General features: G+C 36.1%; 1 protein-coding gene across 2 annotated transcripts in view; it reads left to right on the top strand.

Annotated features, from left to right (window-relative positions):
- MSH2 (mutS homolog 2) overlaps positions 1 to 18,254 on the top strand; it is a 70,729-nt gene that overhangs the window by 4,145 nt on the left and 48,330 nt on the right. The window contains exons 2-6 of one of the 2 annotated variants that reach the window (XM_081069753.1): positions 4,403 to 4,557; positions 7,598 to 7,876; positions 8,822 to 8,968; positions 13,073 to 13,222; positions 13,697 to 13,830. In XM_081069753.1, the coding sequence (XP_080925879.1) occupies positions 4,403 to 4,557; positions 7,598 to 7,876; positions 8,822 to 8,968; positions 13,073 to 13,222; positions 13,697 to 13,830 (865 nt within the window). The remainder of the gene's footprint in view (positions 1 to 4,402; positions 4,558 to 7,597; positions 7,877 to 8,821; positions 8,969 to 13,072; positions 13,223 to 13,696; positions 13,831 to 18,254) is intronic. The other variant, XM_081069754.1, reaches the window with a different exon arrangement.

Here is an 18,254-nt window from a genome sequence, read left to right as displayed (position 1 = left end):
TTTTTCCCTTTTCTCTGTCTGGTTTATTCTATTGGCATTTATACTTACCTCCTTTTAACTACCTTTAATCTAGTGATACTTTTGTTTTAAATGCAACATACAAACTTTATTTAACAAAAGTAACAGGTAAAATCAAATAGGCACTTATATTAAGAGAAAAACTGAGTAGAAGAAATTTTATCTTAACGACCTCACAGTAAACCTACTTGCAGCTGCATTTAACTGAGCTCTGTTGCTGTGAAGAATACAGCTCATGCACAGGTATGGATGAATGATTTGTACATTTCTCAAGTATTTATTGACTACTACCTTATATACACATATACATTAAACTTGAAAAAGATTTAATCGACGATCCCCAGATACACTTCATTTTTGTTGACCTTTTGGAAGAGGTTGTCTAAAGAAGCCTATGTGGTTCTAGCTCATGAATCATGTAATGAACCCAGCCCAGACTGTTGGACACCAAGTCTCCTCCACTCTTCAGAGGGTGCTTGTTGGAAAGTTCCTGGATAACATCACATGGGGGTGCTCGTGCACGTGGAAGTACGTTCCTGAGCAGTAGATCTGCTTGTGGGCCGTCTTGCCGGCGGGTGGGCGGTGCAGAGGGTGCACCCACGTTTGGCTGGTGCAGCCACGTCCGGCCGAGGCAGCGACTGGACTGCAACCAACCCTGGTGATAGGTTTTTGTAATAAAGCCCTGTGAGATGGGTTAGTATCCAGCTCCAATTTATAGATAAGGAATCTGAGTCACATAAAAAGAAAGTTACTTCGTTTTGCCTCTTGGTTCAGAGCTTAGAAGGCAGTTAAGAAAGGCTTCCAAGAGATGTTTTCTATCTCCTCTTGGAAGCCTTTCTTAACTCCCCTGTTAAGGCTGCCCCTGTTAGGTGGTCCCCCCGACCCAGGACCTTATTCCTACCTGAGGCACTTATTATATTCTTGCCCATCTATGCCAATGAACTGAAAGCTCCTGGGGGGCACGAACTTTGTCTTCACCAGTCTCCGCCTCTGAACCTGGCACAATGCCCACATGAAGCACACACATGACAGTTGTCAGCTGAATGAAGACGAAGCCTTCAAATTCTTGTTAAAGAATAATCTACCAACCTGAGGTTATTCCTTGTGCCGTACCTCAGGTGGAGGCTGGGTAGCTTTCTCTTCCTGTTTCCCTTATCTCACACCAGGTCAGTCCTGCTTCCCAGTTAGTCTGACTTAAGCATGTGGTCTAGCTCTTCACCAGGAAGTAGCTGCACTTCAGATGCTCCTTGGTAAATATGACTTAAAATACACTGGCACCCAGTGTGTCACAAAAACTCCTTTGAGAGAGGCGATAGTGTCTTGTGAGGATGACCTTGGAGGTTGGGCAACTCAAGTGTAGGTTAGTGATGTGGGGAGGGGAGATTGAGCGAGGGAGGGGTATCACCTCATTTGCCTCTTCTCCCCATCCACTGTTAAGACATCAGCACAGTTGTGAGTCTGTTCTGGTATCGGTGTCAGTAAAAAGACAATTGTTGCTCTGGAAAATTCTACTCAGGGCCAGGCAGGTAACATTGATGTGCACAATGGTCAGGTAGGGCTGGTAGATCTGAGAGTGCTCCTTCACCCTGTGATAAGCATTCAAATGCCGCAGAAACTGCTGGCAAGGCAGGTTCGCAGGCATCAACTACCGGATAGTGATTTTAAGAGCTGTTTAAGAATTACGCTAGATCAATGTTTTTTTCCTTTCCCCAGAATTGTTTTTGCTGGGCTGGACTTTACATTTTGCCTTTCACATTGAAGGATGATATAAAAAGTGTTTTAAAACTCATTGCTGTACTTACTGGGAGTTGCTGACGATACCTTGGCATTTGTAAGTGTTTCTAGGAGAAATTCCTCATTTTTGTATTAACTCTGGTTCAGTGCTTTCCTTGAGCAAGTTGCTTGGTTTTTTTTGATGACGATGTCTCATCGTGAATGATGATACTGAGGTGGGATTCAGTTGGACGGGCTGATACGGTTTGCAGTCATCCTGGTTTGCCTGGGACTTCAGTAGTAAACCTGGGAAAGTCTTGGGCAAACAAGCCAGCACGGTTACCCTGTGTGCTAGGCAAAAACGGGAAATAATTTAAATGGGGTCTACCATTCCGCTCTGAGGTTCTGATCCTGAGTGAGTGTTAGTTGGGAGATGTGAGTCTGCTGTAGGCTAGACGCCTTAATTCCCACATGTGCCTGTGAGAATGTGAACGAGTACGTGCCTTGCCGAGTGGGATTCTTAGATAAACATAATTTTCATGTAACTTGCTTTTTAAATGCAAGCTAAAGAAAGCAATCTAGTCAAGTCTGTAAAAAAGTGTGGCTGTCTTGAACTTATAGAGTTGAAAATTGGTGGCTTAGCTGGTATTTTGATAAAAATTTGAATTGCCTACAATTTCAAGATTGGGAGATTTCATGAAAAAATTTAGATTTTGAGCTTCTTTCAAAAAATTCGTGTAATTGGAAACTTTGGGCAAAAATATCCTAATTTTTGAAAGAAAAAAATTTGGGATTCACCAGTGTGTTGGAGCTGAGGAGCTTGCTTCCTTAGACCTAGTGAGTCTAGATTCCTCCTTTGCCTGATGTACTTGACTCATTTTGTCAGTTCCCTGCATTCCACATGGTTTCTTATGAAGCCATTTGTCATCCGTCAGCTCTTCTGTTAGTCTTCATTTGGCTTCCTGTGCTCGTTTGTTATGCCTGATCCCAATAGGTATTTGCTAGTCCTACGTTAGATTATAAGGAATGTTCTAGGGAAGAACTTTAGGCAAGATTTGAACCAGTTTTCAGTGTCTGTTACATGGGGATTCCTGTCTAATACTTACAATTAACTGATATTGGAAGTCTCAGCTGTATCTCAAGTGCTGCATAAAACAAATCTTATGTAATACGATCTTTATGCTTATTTGTATTTGGTATGTGTCCTTGGCATGATCTACTGTTAAATTTAGATTACATCATAAGATCCAGAATTGTCAGAATAATATACAGGTATATTCTGAATTGCCTTTAAGTGAATAACTGGTGTTGTATGAAAACTGAGTTTTGATTCCATTTGATGATGTGGGTGATTTTATTTACTTATGTAAAGAAATTGGAATTTGCAAACCACAGCTAAACTGAGAGATTGTTTTCCATCTAAGATGGGTTCTCAACTTTGGCAGTATTGATATTTTGGACTGAATACTTAATGTTTTTTCCAGGGGCTGTCCTATATATTTTTAATAGCATCTCTGCCTCTACCCATTAGATTCCATTAGTGTCCCCCCCAGTTGTGACAACCCAAATGTCCGCAGGCATTGCCAAATGTCTGTTAGTGGAGCAAAATCACCCCCAGTTGAGGACCAGTGATCTAAGATGAAGACCAGGAAGTTTGAAAACCGTTGACTGGCTATGGGAAATGAAGTATAGGCACTCATACTTTATGGGTGGTCGTGTTAACTGGCACAGCCAGCCAGAGGGATGGTCTGGTAATAATTTATCAAAATCATACATACCCTTTGACAAAACCCAGTTTTAGGACTTGTCTCACAGATATACTCACATGTTCGGAGAATGAAGCACAGGCATGGCTCTTTATATAGCACTGTTACAATAACGGACTAAAAAACAACCTATATGTCCATCAGTTAGAGATTAAATTATCGAACGTCCTTAAAACCATTGGATTGATTATAGCTATAAACTGAAAGAAGCTGATTAAGTACTAATGGAACAATGTCCAAAATTAATATTAAAGTTAAAAACATCAAGATACAGAACAGTGTGAATAGTATGCAACTATAATATATGTAAAAGAGAAAAAGTGATGCTTTATATTTGTACATATACATGTACATAGACTATGTTCAGGAATATATTTTATGAACTGGTAATACTATAGGGGAGAACTGGATATGTGAGGGACAGCGGTGAAAGGGAGACTTTGCTGTACCTTTTTGAACCTTTGAATTTTAAACTATGTGAATATATTACCTGGAACATGTTGCAATGACTGATTTTTTTATGGACCTTTGGAAAAAGTTAATTGTTCTATATAAAATACTATATAGTTATGACATAAGACTTGTATTCAAACTTATGAAAAAATATCAGAAAGAACAAGTAAGGTTACCTATATAGCTTTATTCACTTCCTTGTCTTTGTATCTTTTCAATTTTTAATTTTGATTCACAGGCTCCACAGGAACAGGGGGGCTATGTTTATTCATTCACCATTTTAGGTTTCTCTTCTACCAAAGTCCCTAGGACATAAAATAGGTGCTTGGTAAGTGTTCAATGAATGAATTACTGAGAGAATAGCTTGGCTGGGGGAAGAGGGAGCATTGTATTACTACTTGGAATGTATTTAAATCCTCAAATCTGTAACACATATTTTTAATATTTTTTAGGAGCAAAGACTCTGGAGAGTGTTGTGCTTAGTAAAATGAATTTTGAGTCTTTTGTAAAAGATCTTCTTCTAGTTCGTCAGTATAGAGTTGAAGTTTATAAGAATAGAGCTGGAAATAAGGCTTCCAAGGAGAATGATTGGTATTTGGCATTTAAGGTAATTCTCTTCCTTTATAATTTATTAAGAATAGATAAAAATTAAAATGTAAGAGAATTCTTCTGTGTGTTTTAATATTTTAACCAGGTGTGATAGCAAAATGCTTTGGGAAGCTTTAATATTCTTCAGCATGTTATTTTTTAAAATTACGACTTAATAACAACTCAGAAATTTGGTGGATCCTTATTAAGACTATGAACATTTTGACCAGTGTCACTGTCCCTGAACCGAATAATACATAGCGGTTACCTAAAGTTGAATACAGCATTAAACAAGGACTTGATTTTACTGGTTTTGAACTAGTTTTACACAAATTTATAGTATTCCAGGTAGCATGTATACACATTTGTAATGTATATCTTTGTATGAGCCTTTCTCGTCCATTCGATTGTAATTTTTTTTATAAGTAGAACTTTAATGGTGATCATACTCGGTGGTGTGCCTAGAGGGTGATTGACATGCGTGCTTCTAAATGCCTTCAAGGAGATAGTGCTATTTTTATTTATTTAATAGCTGTTTTACTTATTATTCTTTGAAATTGTGCTTTTGTTTGTTCACACAATACCCTCATGGAATAGGTTCTCAGTAAATACTAGAATAAATTAGTGGTGAAAATGTTGTTGAGGGTGTGAGATTTCCTCTTGGAATAAGTGTGTGGTAAGAGGGACAATGTTCTGGGCTCCTAGTCGGCATTTTTCATTTCTTCTCTGTCTCTTGAGTGACAAATTTCCCAACCTTCTCCTGCAGCTGTATCTTTATAAACAGAAATTAGAAGGTTTTAAAGATGTGTTTCCACTTGAAAGTCCTGTGAGTTTTTTCTTTCTTGCAGAGTTTAATACAATAAACATTTGATGTTGGTGCTGTTTCAAATATAATATTCGTCAGTCTTCATTCTCTATCCTCCCACCCCAATTTGTAAATATAGACATTTACTGAAGATTATATTTGGGACAATTTAGCATTCTACATTCTGGAGATTTCTGGAAATTTCATTGCTGTTATCCTGAGAAAGTGGGGTCTTTTTTACTTAAGAGTTTTAGTCTGTGTCTTGTTTGACAGAAAATTGAGGGTACCACTAAGTGATAGTTTCTGTCTCATTCCTGACAGAATTCAGTAACAACGGAATGTAGAATCATAAGTGCAGGTTATTACCACGGTATCAGTCTGTCAAACCGCATTCCTTTGTGTCACGTCAGAATCTTTCACAATGAGTTCTTTTTAACTCTTTTTAGGTCATGGGGGAAAATGTTAAAATATGTCTCTTTATCAGGTTAAAAGGTAGCATCTTCATCCTGACATTTGAAGAAGTTCAGATCTAAAACTGCTAGAAGCTAATTTACATTATTTTGTATTTCTTTTTTTTCCTTTTTTTATTAGTTTCAGGTGTATAAAACAACATAATGGTAAGACATTTACACCCCTCACAAAGTGAAAACCCCCAAGTCTACTACCCTTTGACATCGTACATAGCTATTACAATACCATTGACTATATTCCCTATGTTGTACTTTCCATCCCATGACTATATATATATATACTTAAGTGTAGTTGACATTCAGTATTATTTTATATTAGTTTCAGGTGTATTGCACAATGGTTAGGCATTTATATAATCTATGAAGTGATCCTCCTAACAAGTCCAGTGCCCATCTGACACCCTACATAGTCTTTACAACATTATTGATTATATTCCCCATACTGTATTTCACATCCCCGTGACTGTTTTGTGACTACTAATTTGTAGTTTGTAATCCCTTCACCTTCTCCCCCATCTCCTAACCCCCTTCACGTCTAGCAACCATCAGTTTTTTTCTCTGTATCTAGGAGTGTATTTCTGTTTTACATTTTTTAGCTTATTGATTCTATTGTAAAGTATTAATGATATTTGAAATAGTGGATCTCTGTGATTGATTTCTTTGTATGTTTGAAGTAGGAAGGGACCTTAGATACCATCTAGTTCAGAGATTACCAGTCATTTCATTTGCACGGACCCCCAAGAACCCAATTTTATTAGCTACTGGTTCACTTTTGAGATTTTTTTTTTTAAGGTGTGCTTCATAACCTTTGTGTGTAAATCCAAAGCATGTATGTGAAAACATGACATTTATACTTATGATTGAATCACTGTTTTTTTATTTGGATATCAGATAATTTTTTTCCATTCCATTTTTGATTCAGATTGTAATTAACAGTCCATAGTTATAGGAGATTCAGAATCATATTGTGAAAAAGTAAATAATTATCATGATTATGCCGCTAATGATATTTAAGAACTATTGATAGCTATTAGTTGCTTAAATTTGACTGTCACTGTGCTCATCTGGACTATTTGTTACTATCTCACGTTTCATACTGTGGTTATCAATTGCCCCGGGATGCCTCATGTTATTGTCAGCTTGTCAGTTGAAATATTCAGTGTCACCCACCAATTTGTCCAGCCCAAAGCAAAGAAACTTAACCCTTAAGTTATTTTATGCAATTTTAAAGAGATACTTTTAACCTTTTTGAAATATTGAAAATAGGTCAAGGACTCTTTATTTGGAAATCACTGATTTAAAACAATCTGCGTTTCACAGGTAAATATATTGATACAGAGAGATGACTTTCCAAGGTCAATATTTAAGCTAATAATACTGTTCTCCTATGAGGTATAGCTACTTGATGAAAATATTTGTATGTGCCACCAATGGATAGTTTGGCAGAATGTAAAAATTTAAGTATTGCATTGGCAGTATTATCACTGGGTTCCTTAATGATTGTGTGTATATAAACCCAGCTGCCAAATTTCAAACTGAAAATCACTTGATACAGTTATTTTTAGATATGCCCAAGTGTTCTGAAAATAATTGGAAAAACAGGGAGGATACTTGATAGAAACTTGGTAATAATTATTGGAAGTACACAGTTATAAGCAATTTTTTTTTTTGTAAGGAAACATTTTTGTTAATAAAATTCATCCAGGTTGAGTAATTCTTGTTTGCTAGTAAAATTTTAAAGTACATTCAACAGTTTCTTAAACTTTTTCTTTACTTTTGCTTAGGCTTCTCCAGGTAATCTTTCTCAGTTTGAAGACATTCTCTTCGGTAACAGTGATTTGTCAACTTCCATTGGTGTTGTGGGTGTTAAAATGTCTACGGTTGATGGCCAAAGACAGGTCGGAGTTGGGTATGTTGACTCCGTGCAGAGGAAACTAGGACTGTGTGAGTTCCCCGATAACGATCAGTTCTCCACTCTGGAGGCGCTCCTGATTCAGATTGGACCAAAGGAATGTGTTTTACCAGGAGGAGAGACTGCTGGCGACATGGGAAAACTGAGGCAGGTAAGGGAGTGAGTCCAGTGATAGAGGAGAAACTAAGCCTAGGAAAGGCTCTAATTAACAAGATACTGACTTATTTAAGGAAAAAAATAATTTAAAAGTCAAACTATTAAAAATCTAGTTATCATAATGTTTTATTTTGAGCAATGTCTTAATATTTATCTTTGACATAAACTTTGTATCTTGAATAGGACTTAAGAATAAACTGTTTCTTATTTAAAACGTGTTCTACTCAGATCATTTCCCCTCCATCCCTCCCTTCCAAAAGAGTAACAGAATGCCAGCCACAAAGGGTTCAAATCAAATCACAATTGATACAAAGAATGCTTTCACAGTTCAGAGGGAAAAAAGAGGTGATTTAGGGACATAAAAAAAAAAACCAAAACTATTTATTATTCTACTTAGCATGGGTATTTATCAAATAAATAAGATGCAATTCTTCAGGATTATTTTTTGATAGTTCGAGTGGAATGTTACCCTCTTATTTTACTGATTTTTTTTTTAACAAAGTTCTGATTGTGCTATTTGTATAAGTGTATGGTTTATTATTTAGATATATCTTAAGGGATCTTTTATTCCCCAAGGATTCTTTTGTTTTGGTGGGCCTCAAATACCATAGGGACTGCTTGATAGCAAATCTATGATGGGCATTATTAGCATAGGTAGTATCTAAACAACTTTCCAAGACGATTCTGTTAAGATTTTCTAACTATTGGGTTTATTGTTTGAAAGCTTTATGTGAACATTATTTAAAATATCCATGAAAATTTAGTTTATAGGTTTTGAAAATATGTGTTAATACATGTATGTTTTACCAATGTGTTGCATGTTGTATAAAAATTTAAGGTGGGTTAATAATTTGTTAGATGTTGTCACTTTACATTTGTCAGTGTTATCATTTCCTTACTACTCTTCTCATAATAATTTAAAATATTTCTTGTAAAACAGATTATTCAGAGAGGAGGCATTCTGATCACAGAAAGAAAAAGAACTGACTTTTCCACAAAAGATATTTATCAGGACCTCAACCGGTTGTTGAAAGGCAAAAAGGGAGAACAGGTGAATAGTGCTGTCTTGCCAGAAATGGAGAATCAGGTATGTGGATTACAAATGTGAATTTATCTTAAATTATAATAGTGACCTTTTAAGAATGTTACATCAGTCACATATATCGCAAACCTAAAACTGAATCGCTGATATAGTAAGCTTATTTTATCTATAATGAAGCTTGTGGAAATGACTAGAAAAATTTAAACATAACCTTAAATATACTTTTTTTTTTTTTTTTAAGATTTTATTGGGGAAGAGGAACAGGACTTTGTTGGGGAACAGTGTGTACTTCCAGGACTTTTTTCCAAGTAAAGTTTTTGTCTTTCAATCTTAGTTGTGGAGGGTGCCGCTCAGCTTCAAGTTGTTGTCCTTTCACTCTTAGTTGTGGAGGGCGCAGCTCAGCTTCAGGTCCAGTTGCCATTGCTAGTTGCGTGGGCGGGGGGCAGCCCACCATCCCTTGTGGAGTCGAAACAGCAACCTTGTGGTTGAGAAGATGCGCTCCAACCAACTGAGCCATCTGGGAGCTCAGTGGCAGCTCAGCTCAAGGTGCCGTGTTCAATTTTATTGCAGGGGGCGCTGCCCATCCCTTGCGGGAGTCGAGGAGTTGAACTGGCAACCTTTTGGTTGAGAGCCCACTGGCCCATGTGGGAATCGAACCGGCAGCCTTCGGAGTTAGGAGCACGGAGCTCCAACCTCCTGAGCCACTGGGCCTGCCCCTTAAATATACTTTCATAATATTTATACAACATATGTCCCTGGGGCGAAGAAGACTTGTTGGTTTCATGTGAAAGAGCCTGATTACTGTCACTTAAAGTATGTGAGATAGTATGGTGACTGGAGGGGAAAAAAGACCTATCAAAGTTTTATAATGTACAGGTTATGGGGTCTTTTATAAATTCACCTTTCTGAGAGGCAGTTTCATTATTTATTAAATAAGGTTAAAAATACCTGTCTTAAGGATTGTTACGGAGATTAGGAAGTAATAAAGGTGAAAGTATATACAGCACGTAATTGAATAATAAACGCTACATTTAAACAGTTTGGCTAAAAAATGGGCACTGGTTATTTACATTCAGTGGTAGATAATGAATATGCAAAAAATGTAACTATGGGATTTTCAGTGTTTAAAGGTTATCTTACTATTCAACTCTTTGAGGGGGGTGTGACTTGAGAGAGATTTTTATGGTAAAATATTGGAAACTTGGTTAAATATTTGTGGATCACTTAAATAAAATGAAAAATTCTATTGTATATTTAAATAAGACAACAAACTTTATAACATAATTTTCAAAGTAGATTTCAGACCAGAATGAGCTGAGACTTTTATGACTTATGATTTTGCAGTGAATGCTTATCACATAATAGTTTGATCCTTATAAACTGAGTTTTATCTGTTTTACCTTTTTTTGTGACATAATCAAAAGCCAATATGGATGAACAGTAATTCCAATAGTAGAGAAACGTATCTCTATTGAAAATAGGAAGAAGCTTTTAGGGCTACTAAAAGGTGTTTTTATCTGTGCCTCCTGGTGACACAGGAGGAGATGCTTGTGACAGCCTCATAAATTTGTTAGTCTGGCAAGGACACATAGATTACTATGTTATCACTTAGGAAAAATATGTACATTTACAGTGAATCTAGTATCGGGTATATTTTAATAAGCAGAATTTGTTAGTGGGCTGTCAGTTTGATGTCCTGAACTGCTTATTTTATATTCAGTACAGGCATGCCTAGGAGATAGTGAGCACCACAATAAAGCGTATGTCTCAGTAAAGCAAGTCATGAATTTTTTTGGTTTCCTGGTGCATATAAAAGTTATGTTTACACTATATTGTAGTGCAATAGCATCCCTTAATTAAAAGTTTACATATCTTAATTAAAAGTACTTTATTGCTAAAATGCTAACCATCATTTGAGCCTTCAGTGAGTCATAATCTTTTTGCTGGTGGAGGGTCTGGCCCAGACGTTGATAACTGCTCACTATGTCTGTGGCGATTTCTTAAAATAAGAATATAATGAAGTTGCCAAATTGATTGACTTTTTCTTTCATGAACAATTTCTCTGTACCATGTGATAGTGTTTGATGGCATTTTATCCATAGAACTACTTTCAAAATTGGAGTCAATCCACTCAAACCCTACTGCTTTATTAACTAAGTTTACATAATATTCTAAATATCCTTTGTTGTCATTTCAGCAAGTTGAACAGTATCTTCACAAGTAGAGTCCATCTCAAACCACTGTCTTTGCTCATCCATAAGAAGCAATTCCTCACCCATTAAAAATTTTATGAAATTTCAGCAATTTAGTCATGTCTTCAGGTTCTACTTCTAATTCTAGTTCTCTTGCTATTTCCATGACATTTGCAGTTATTTCCTCCACTGAAGTCTTGAACTTCTCAGTCATCCATGCGAGTTGGAATCAACTTCTTCCAAACTCCTGTTAATGTGGATATTTTGACCCCTTCCTATGAATGAGGAATGTTTCTAATGACATCTAGATTGGTGAATCCATTCCAGAAGATTTTCAATTTGCTTTGCCCAGATCCATCAGAGGAATACTGTCTATGGCAGTATAGTGTTATGAGGTCTATTTCTTAAATAATAAGACCTGAACGTCAAAATCACTCTGATCCGTGGGCTGCAGAGTGGATGTTGTGTTAGCAGGCAGGAAACAACATTAATCTGGTCAGTACACCTCCATCAGAGCTCTTGGATGAATGACCAGGGACATTGGCAATGAGCAGTCATATTTGGAAAGGAATCTGTTTTTTCCTGAGCACTAGGTCCCAAAAGTGGGCTTAAAATATTCAGAAAACCGTCTTGTAAACAGATGGGCTGTCATCCAGGCTCTGTTCCATTTATGGAGCACAGGCAGAATAGATTTAACATAATTCTTTATGGGCCCTAGGAGTTTTGGAATGGTAAATGAGCATTGGCTTCAACTTAGTCACCAGCTGCTTTAGCCCCTAATGAGAATCAGTCTGTCCTTTGAAGTTTTGAAGCCAGGCATTGACTTCTCTCTAGCTATGAAACTCTTAGATGGGATCTTTTTCCAATATAAGGCTGTTTCATTTACATTGAAATTTTCTTTTTTAGTATAGCTACTTTCATTAATTAGCTAGATCTTCTGGATAACTTGTATCATCTATATCAGCACTTGCTGCTTCACTTTGCACTTGTATGTCGTAAAGATGGCTTTTTCCCGTAAACCTCACGAACCAACAACCTCTGCTAGCTGCAACCGTTTCTTCTTTCAACACCTAGAGGCCATTGTGGAGTTACTTATTTTTTAAAATTTATTAACTTTATTGTGGTGGCATTGGCTAATAACATGTAAGTTTTAAGAGTACAATTCCATAACGCATCGTCTGTATATTGCATTATAGGGCTTGGCTTAATTTGGCTCAGTATCATTGTGTCTCAGGATATAATCTCGAGGAGAGGGCGAGAGACCAGGGGAACGGATGATTGGTGGAGCAGTCAGACCACACGCAATAATAATTTATTTAAACTTACTTAAATATACATATAGCAAAGTGTATATATCATAAGTGCGTAACTGGGTTTTCATAACATGCACATACCCACATAATCAGCATCCATGAAACAAAATTGTACTAGCACCTTAAAGACCCTTTTATGCTTCTCTCAGTCATTATCCCCACCCAGGGTAACCCTTGTTCTTACCTCTGACAGTGTAGATTAATTTGGCCTATTTTGTAGTTTATGTAAATGGAACCATATAGTATATACTCATTTGTGTCTGGTTTCTTTTGTTCAGTATTATGTTTGGGAAACGTATCCATATTGTTGTGTGAAGTTGTGGATTGTTTGTTTCTATATCTGTTATGTTTTATTCCATAGTGTGAACATGCTAGATTTTATTCATTTTGCTCTTAATGGGCATTTGAGTATTTTCTACTTTTGGCTATTATAGGTAGTACTGCTATTACAGTAAATTTTCACTTTCTAAAAATCATTTTCTAATCTTAAGGGATTTATTTAAACTTTTATTTTCTTGGTTTGGATTGGAAAGGAACACTAAGGAAAATGATGTGTTTGGAATTTATTTTTATTTTGCCATTTGTTTTTAAAAAAAACTCTAGAATTCTAATGGCAGCTTTTTATTTTAAATTCTTAATTTTAGGTTGCAGTTTCATCATTATCTGCAGTAATCAAGTATTTAGAACTCTTATCAGATGATTCAAACTTTGGACAGTTTGAAATGACTACTTTTGACTTCAGCCAGTACATGAAATTGGATATTGCAGCAGTCAGAGCCCTTAATCTTTTTCAGGTAAAAAAAAAACAAACCCAAAAAACATAGATTAAAAATATTGAATGGTTAAAAAAATGTTTCCTCTGATATATCCTGAAGAATCTTACTAAGGAGCTTAAACATTTTGAAATATTATACTTACATAAGTAGTTTTAAATTACTACATTTTTCTAGTTGTAGGGTATATAAATAGTATTTGTCCTGGCTTTATTAATAATTTTTTTATATTGTGGCAGTCTAAAAAAATTACATTCTGATAAGTTTTATGTCTAAAACGTAGTAATTGTAAAGTGGTTTTGGTTTGGGGAAAAATGTATAACAGAAAATACAAATTAAGAGGATGAAAATTTGGTTTTAGGAAGAACTTTTGTGTAAATTTCTTATTTAATATTTAAAGAATACTAAGTGTTCTTGTTCCCAAAATTATTTTTCATGGCATAGTAAGATTTTTAATAATGACCATGCCATTCTATTTTATTTTTTGTTTACTAGGGTTCCGTTGAAGACACCACTGGCTCTCAATCTCTGGCTGCATTGCTGAATAAATGCAAAACCCCACAAGGACAAAGACTGGTTAACCAGTGGATTAAGCAACCTCTCATGGATAAGAACAGAATAGAAGAGAGGTATGTTACTAGTATATACTTTTGGAAGCTTTGAGTAATACACAGTTACTCCATTTAATTATACTACTTATTCTGATAAGCAGTTTTGTACCTATATTTTAACATCTAACTGCATGGAGAGCTACATAGTAATAGAGTGGTAATGATTTAGATTGATTAAATAACTTATTTTCTTAACTATGTTTTTTGCACTATAAAAAGGTAAAATTGTTTTGGAGAGATGGTATGGGTAATGTTTCAGAGCATGAACTTGGGAGCCAGAGTACCTTGGTTGAAATTATAGCTTTGCCACTTATTTGTTATCTTGGGCAAGTTATTCAACCTCTGTGTCACAGTTTCTTCACTTTTGTAATGACGGTAATAACATATCAGATCATAGGGTTGTTAGGAGGATTAGGTGATTTAATATGTATTAAGTACTTTGAACAGGATTTAGTACATAGGAAGCACTTACTCTTCATTATTCTAGAAAGGATTTAAGGCAGCCTAAACATATATTTCAGAGAATCTTTAAAATTGAGGAAATAAAAAAGAAAAAGTTATAATCCTGCTACTTTAATATGATTAGCATTTGATTATAGTTTTTATCTTTGTTTTAGATGAGTTTTAAAACTTTAAAATGAAGTGTAATATGCATAAGAGCACAAATTCTAAGTGTGCAGCTTGACGGATTTTCACAAAGTGAATAGACACATCAGTGTAACAACACATTATGTCAAACGACATAAGTAGCATCTCAGAAACTCCTCTTGGTTCTCCTGGTACTTACTACCCCTCCTCACTCCAAGAGTAATCTCTGCCCTGACATCACAGATTAGGTTTTGAACTCTATAAATAGAATCATTTTATATAGTCAGTGCTTATGTTAGCCAGTCATTTTTAAAACATAGTTGTAATCCTAATAAAAAATCCCATTTTTTGCTCAATTATGCTTCTACTTTTTAGTGTTGCTGTTTTATTGTCAGATTCAGGGTACATAATATTTTTTTATTGTCTGAATACCCTTTACTTTACCTTTCTCAATAATTCGATTATTTCTAATGACCTTATTGTGTACTTAGTGTTTTCTATTTGGCAAATTAAGATATTGCTGGAATGGATAAAAGTCAGTATTTTTATGGCTTTGATGTTGTCTAATCGTTTAAGAATTTGTTGGATGCTTACTGAATACTGATAGTATACAAGTGCATAATGATCTCTTGACCCTTTCGTAAGATGCCAGGCAAACATAAAATAGTTGATCAGTATCATAAGACACCCTACAAATAATTACCAGGCTAAGTGTTCAGCCTGTGGATCCCCAAAAGCTTTTAAATAAAAATAACTCATGAGGTTAGCGAACGTGAGTATGCTGATATTTTATTGAAAATGCAGAAGTTGAAATGCTAAGGTAACTTTCTGAAGCCACATTTGTTGGGGAAGAGTGAGGTTTCATGACTTAAAATAAGAAATAGGAAGGATTAGATATTTGCAAGTAATTAAGGCAGTTTACAATTTTCATTTTTTCAGTTTACAATTTTTAGTTTTAATTATTTATAAGTAACTACATTTATACGTGTCAAAATACAGTGATAAGTCTCCTAGGCTTCCAGCTCCCGAGGACCCCTTCCTTAGGGCCTCTGTGTTGTGTAGCTCCAGCTGGCTGCAAGCCTCTCACGCTGGCCACTGGCTGCTCCTGGCAGCACACAGCAGCCCTTGGCAGCTCACGCCGACCTCCGGCAGAGAGAGCCATTGTTCACAATTTTAGCTGTAGAGGGCGCAGCTCACTGCTCCTGTAGGAATCGAATCTGAGACCTTGGCATAAGGAGCTCGGCACTCCAACCACCTGAGCCACTGGGCCAGCAGGAACACATTTCTTATTGTACTTTATGTGAATTGCCACCACTGCCCTGGAGGCAACCAGTCTTAATCAGTTTCTTTAGTGTCCTCCCACGGAAAATCTGGCTAAACAAGCAAAAATTTATGTCTCTTCTCTCACCATTTTGTTTTTTAAAGAAATTAGGTAATTTAAATAAGTTTCACGTTCTGGGACATTGGTTATATTTTTAACTTTGGGCTGTGGGAACAGAGCAAATGTGAGTGGTCCCCTTACATACAGCTTAATAACTAGAGCATGCATGTATTTATATTTAGACCCTTTAGAAACCTGAGATGTCGCTTACATATTAATATCAGAGTAACATTATTTAGAAAGTAAGATACCAAATTAGATTTTCTTTTAAAGGGTAAATAAAAGTTACTTTCACAGGACATAGCAGTAATTTCCAAAATCTGGTGGTCTCATTAGACTTATGTATTAGAAATTATATTTGCTAGGATGGCTTTATGAGTCAGAATATCATCTGCTTTTTTGCACCAGTAGGATAAGAGGAAATGGTTTCTCCTTTTATTTTGGTGAGATTTTTTTTTTTTTTTACTCAGTAAGTAGGAAGGAAGGTTTGGCCTTGGTTTTCAAGGCCAAATACTAAAATTCCACAGTAGGAAGAGAAATTTATTATCCTTATGCAGGCTTTTGTTTGGGCAGTCTCCTTATTCTTATCATCCTTTCTCAACTCTGCCTGCGGTGATACCTCATGCTGCCTTTCTGGGGTTCTCAGGGCAAATCTGTTTTCTTCTGAGCACTTAGGTTTGATCTTCAGGGTCACATATCAAATCAAGTTTTTCTGTTTCTTACTGTCATTATTGTTTTGGGATCATTTTCTGGAAGAGAAGATAATGGAAATCTCTTTATCGTGTTGGAACCAGAAATGAGGATTTAATTTTAAAATAGGTGGCTGTGGGGTAAACTCCATTAAGGGAAGCAAAGATTTCTTTTTTTTCTATTTTTATGAGAGCAGACATCGGGACAGGTGTTACTAGATCTTTTTGGTCCATAGATCTTATCAAGGACATAGCCCAGTGATAAGTTGAGGAATAATGATGAGAATGGGATTACTTATAAATGATTGTCAAGCTATTAGCAGGAGGAGGGTGATGAGGTTGGTGTTTACTGTATGCCTGGCACTTTGCTAAGCATGTCGTGTTTATAACCTGTAATGTGGTGGGCACTGGATTTCAAACCAGGGCCAGCCTGACTCCAGAGCCCATGCCCTTTATTGCTGTACCATGTTTATTATGTCTATCAATTGTATTTAATTTGATCCAAATTGGATTTTATCATCAGAAATGAAAGGTATTATTTTGGTTTTTATTTAAGTTATATCCATGGAATCACTTTGGTGTTCATCTTTCCATTCACTAAACCTTGCTTGCACCGAGACTAGAAATACTTTTTAGCTAATGGCTTAAATGCTTTTTATCTCCAGTGACAATGTTATTATCTTTTATGAGTGAATTTCTAGGTACTTCTTCCTTTTTGTACTTTAACAATCAAACGAGAAATTATAATAAGAACTCTGTCCATATTATTATTTTTTCACTTATTTTCTGATAGGTTCCAAGAGTCCTCATGTTTGCATATACACTAGAAATGTTGCTTTTAATCTTGTAGGGTTTTTTTTTGTTTTTGTCTTTTCATAGATTCGTTTGAAGCCTTGGTAATTTTCCCACAGTTTTTCAAAGAATTATCTAAAGAACGTTGAATATGTTTTAGCATTTGAAATATTTCACTCTTACGAAGTTGTTAATGAAATAATTTGCATATGTAGAATTTGGTATTCTTAGTGCCTTCTATTTTAAAACTGAATTAAAAAAAATTCGAGCAAAAATTTTTTTTTGTCTCTGGTATTTAGATTGGGTAAACTCCGTAATCACTGGACAGGTTTTGATGTTAATGTGACTGATTCTGGCAAAACTTGAATACCTTTCAAGTTTTTTAAACTGTGGGTGGAATATGGTAAGATTGAAACATACTTATTAAAATCACAGCAAATTATGGCTGTTTTAATATGTGGCTAGATAAATCAGCATTATGAACGAACTCTATTGTGTGTGTATTCCTGGATTTGTTCTAAAAATCAGCATAAGGATGGGGTGGCCGGATGGCTCAGTTAGTTAGAGCGTGAGCCCTGAACAACGGGGTTGCCGGTTCGATTCCCACACAGACCAGTGAGCTGCGCTCTCCACAACTAAATTGAAGACAACGAACTGCCACTGAGCTTCTGCTGGGGCGGCCAGATGGCTCAGTTGGTTAGAGCACAAGCTCTCAACGAGGTTGCCGGTTCAGTTCCCGCCTGGGAGGGTGGCCTGCGCCCCCTGCAACTAAAGATGGAAAACAGCCACTAGACTTGGAGCTGAGCTGCGCCCTCCACGACTAGATTGAAGGACAACGACTTGGAGTTGATGGGCCCTGAAAAACACAGTTCTCCAATATTCCCGAACAAAATTAAAAAAAAATTGTTTTAAAAAAAAGCAGCATTAAGGAGACCTTGGAGAAAATTCTCATCTATTATAGAATGGTGAGCCACAGTTAGTACTCCTTCAAA

Source organism: Rhinolophus hipposideros (assembly GCF_964194185.1).
Source record: "Rhinolophus hipposideros genome assembly, chromosome: 12".
Lineage (NCBI taxonomy): Eukaryota > Metazoa > Chordata > Mammalia > Chiroptera > Rhinolophidae > Rhinolophus > Rhinolophus hipposideros.
Note: the sequence above shows the minus strand (reverse complement) of the source record. Positions and strands in the feature narration are given on the sequence as shown.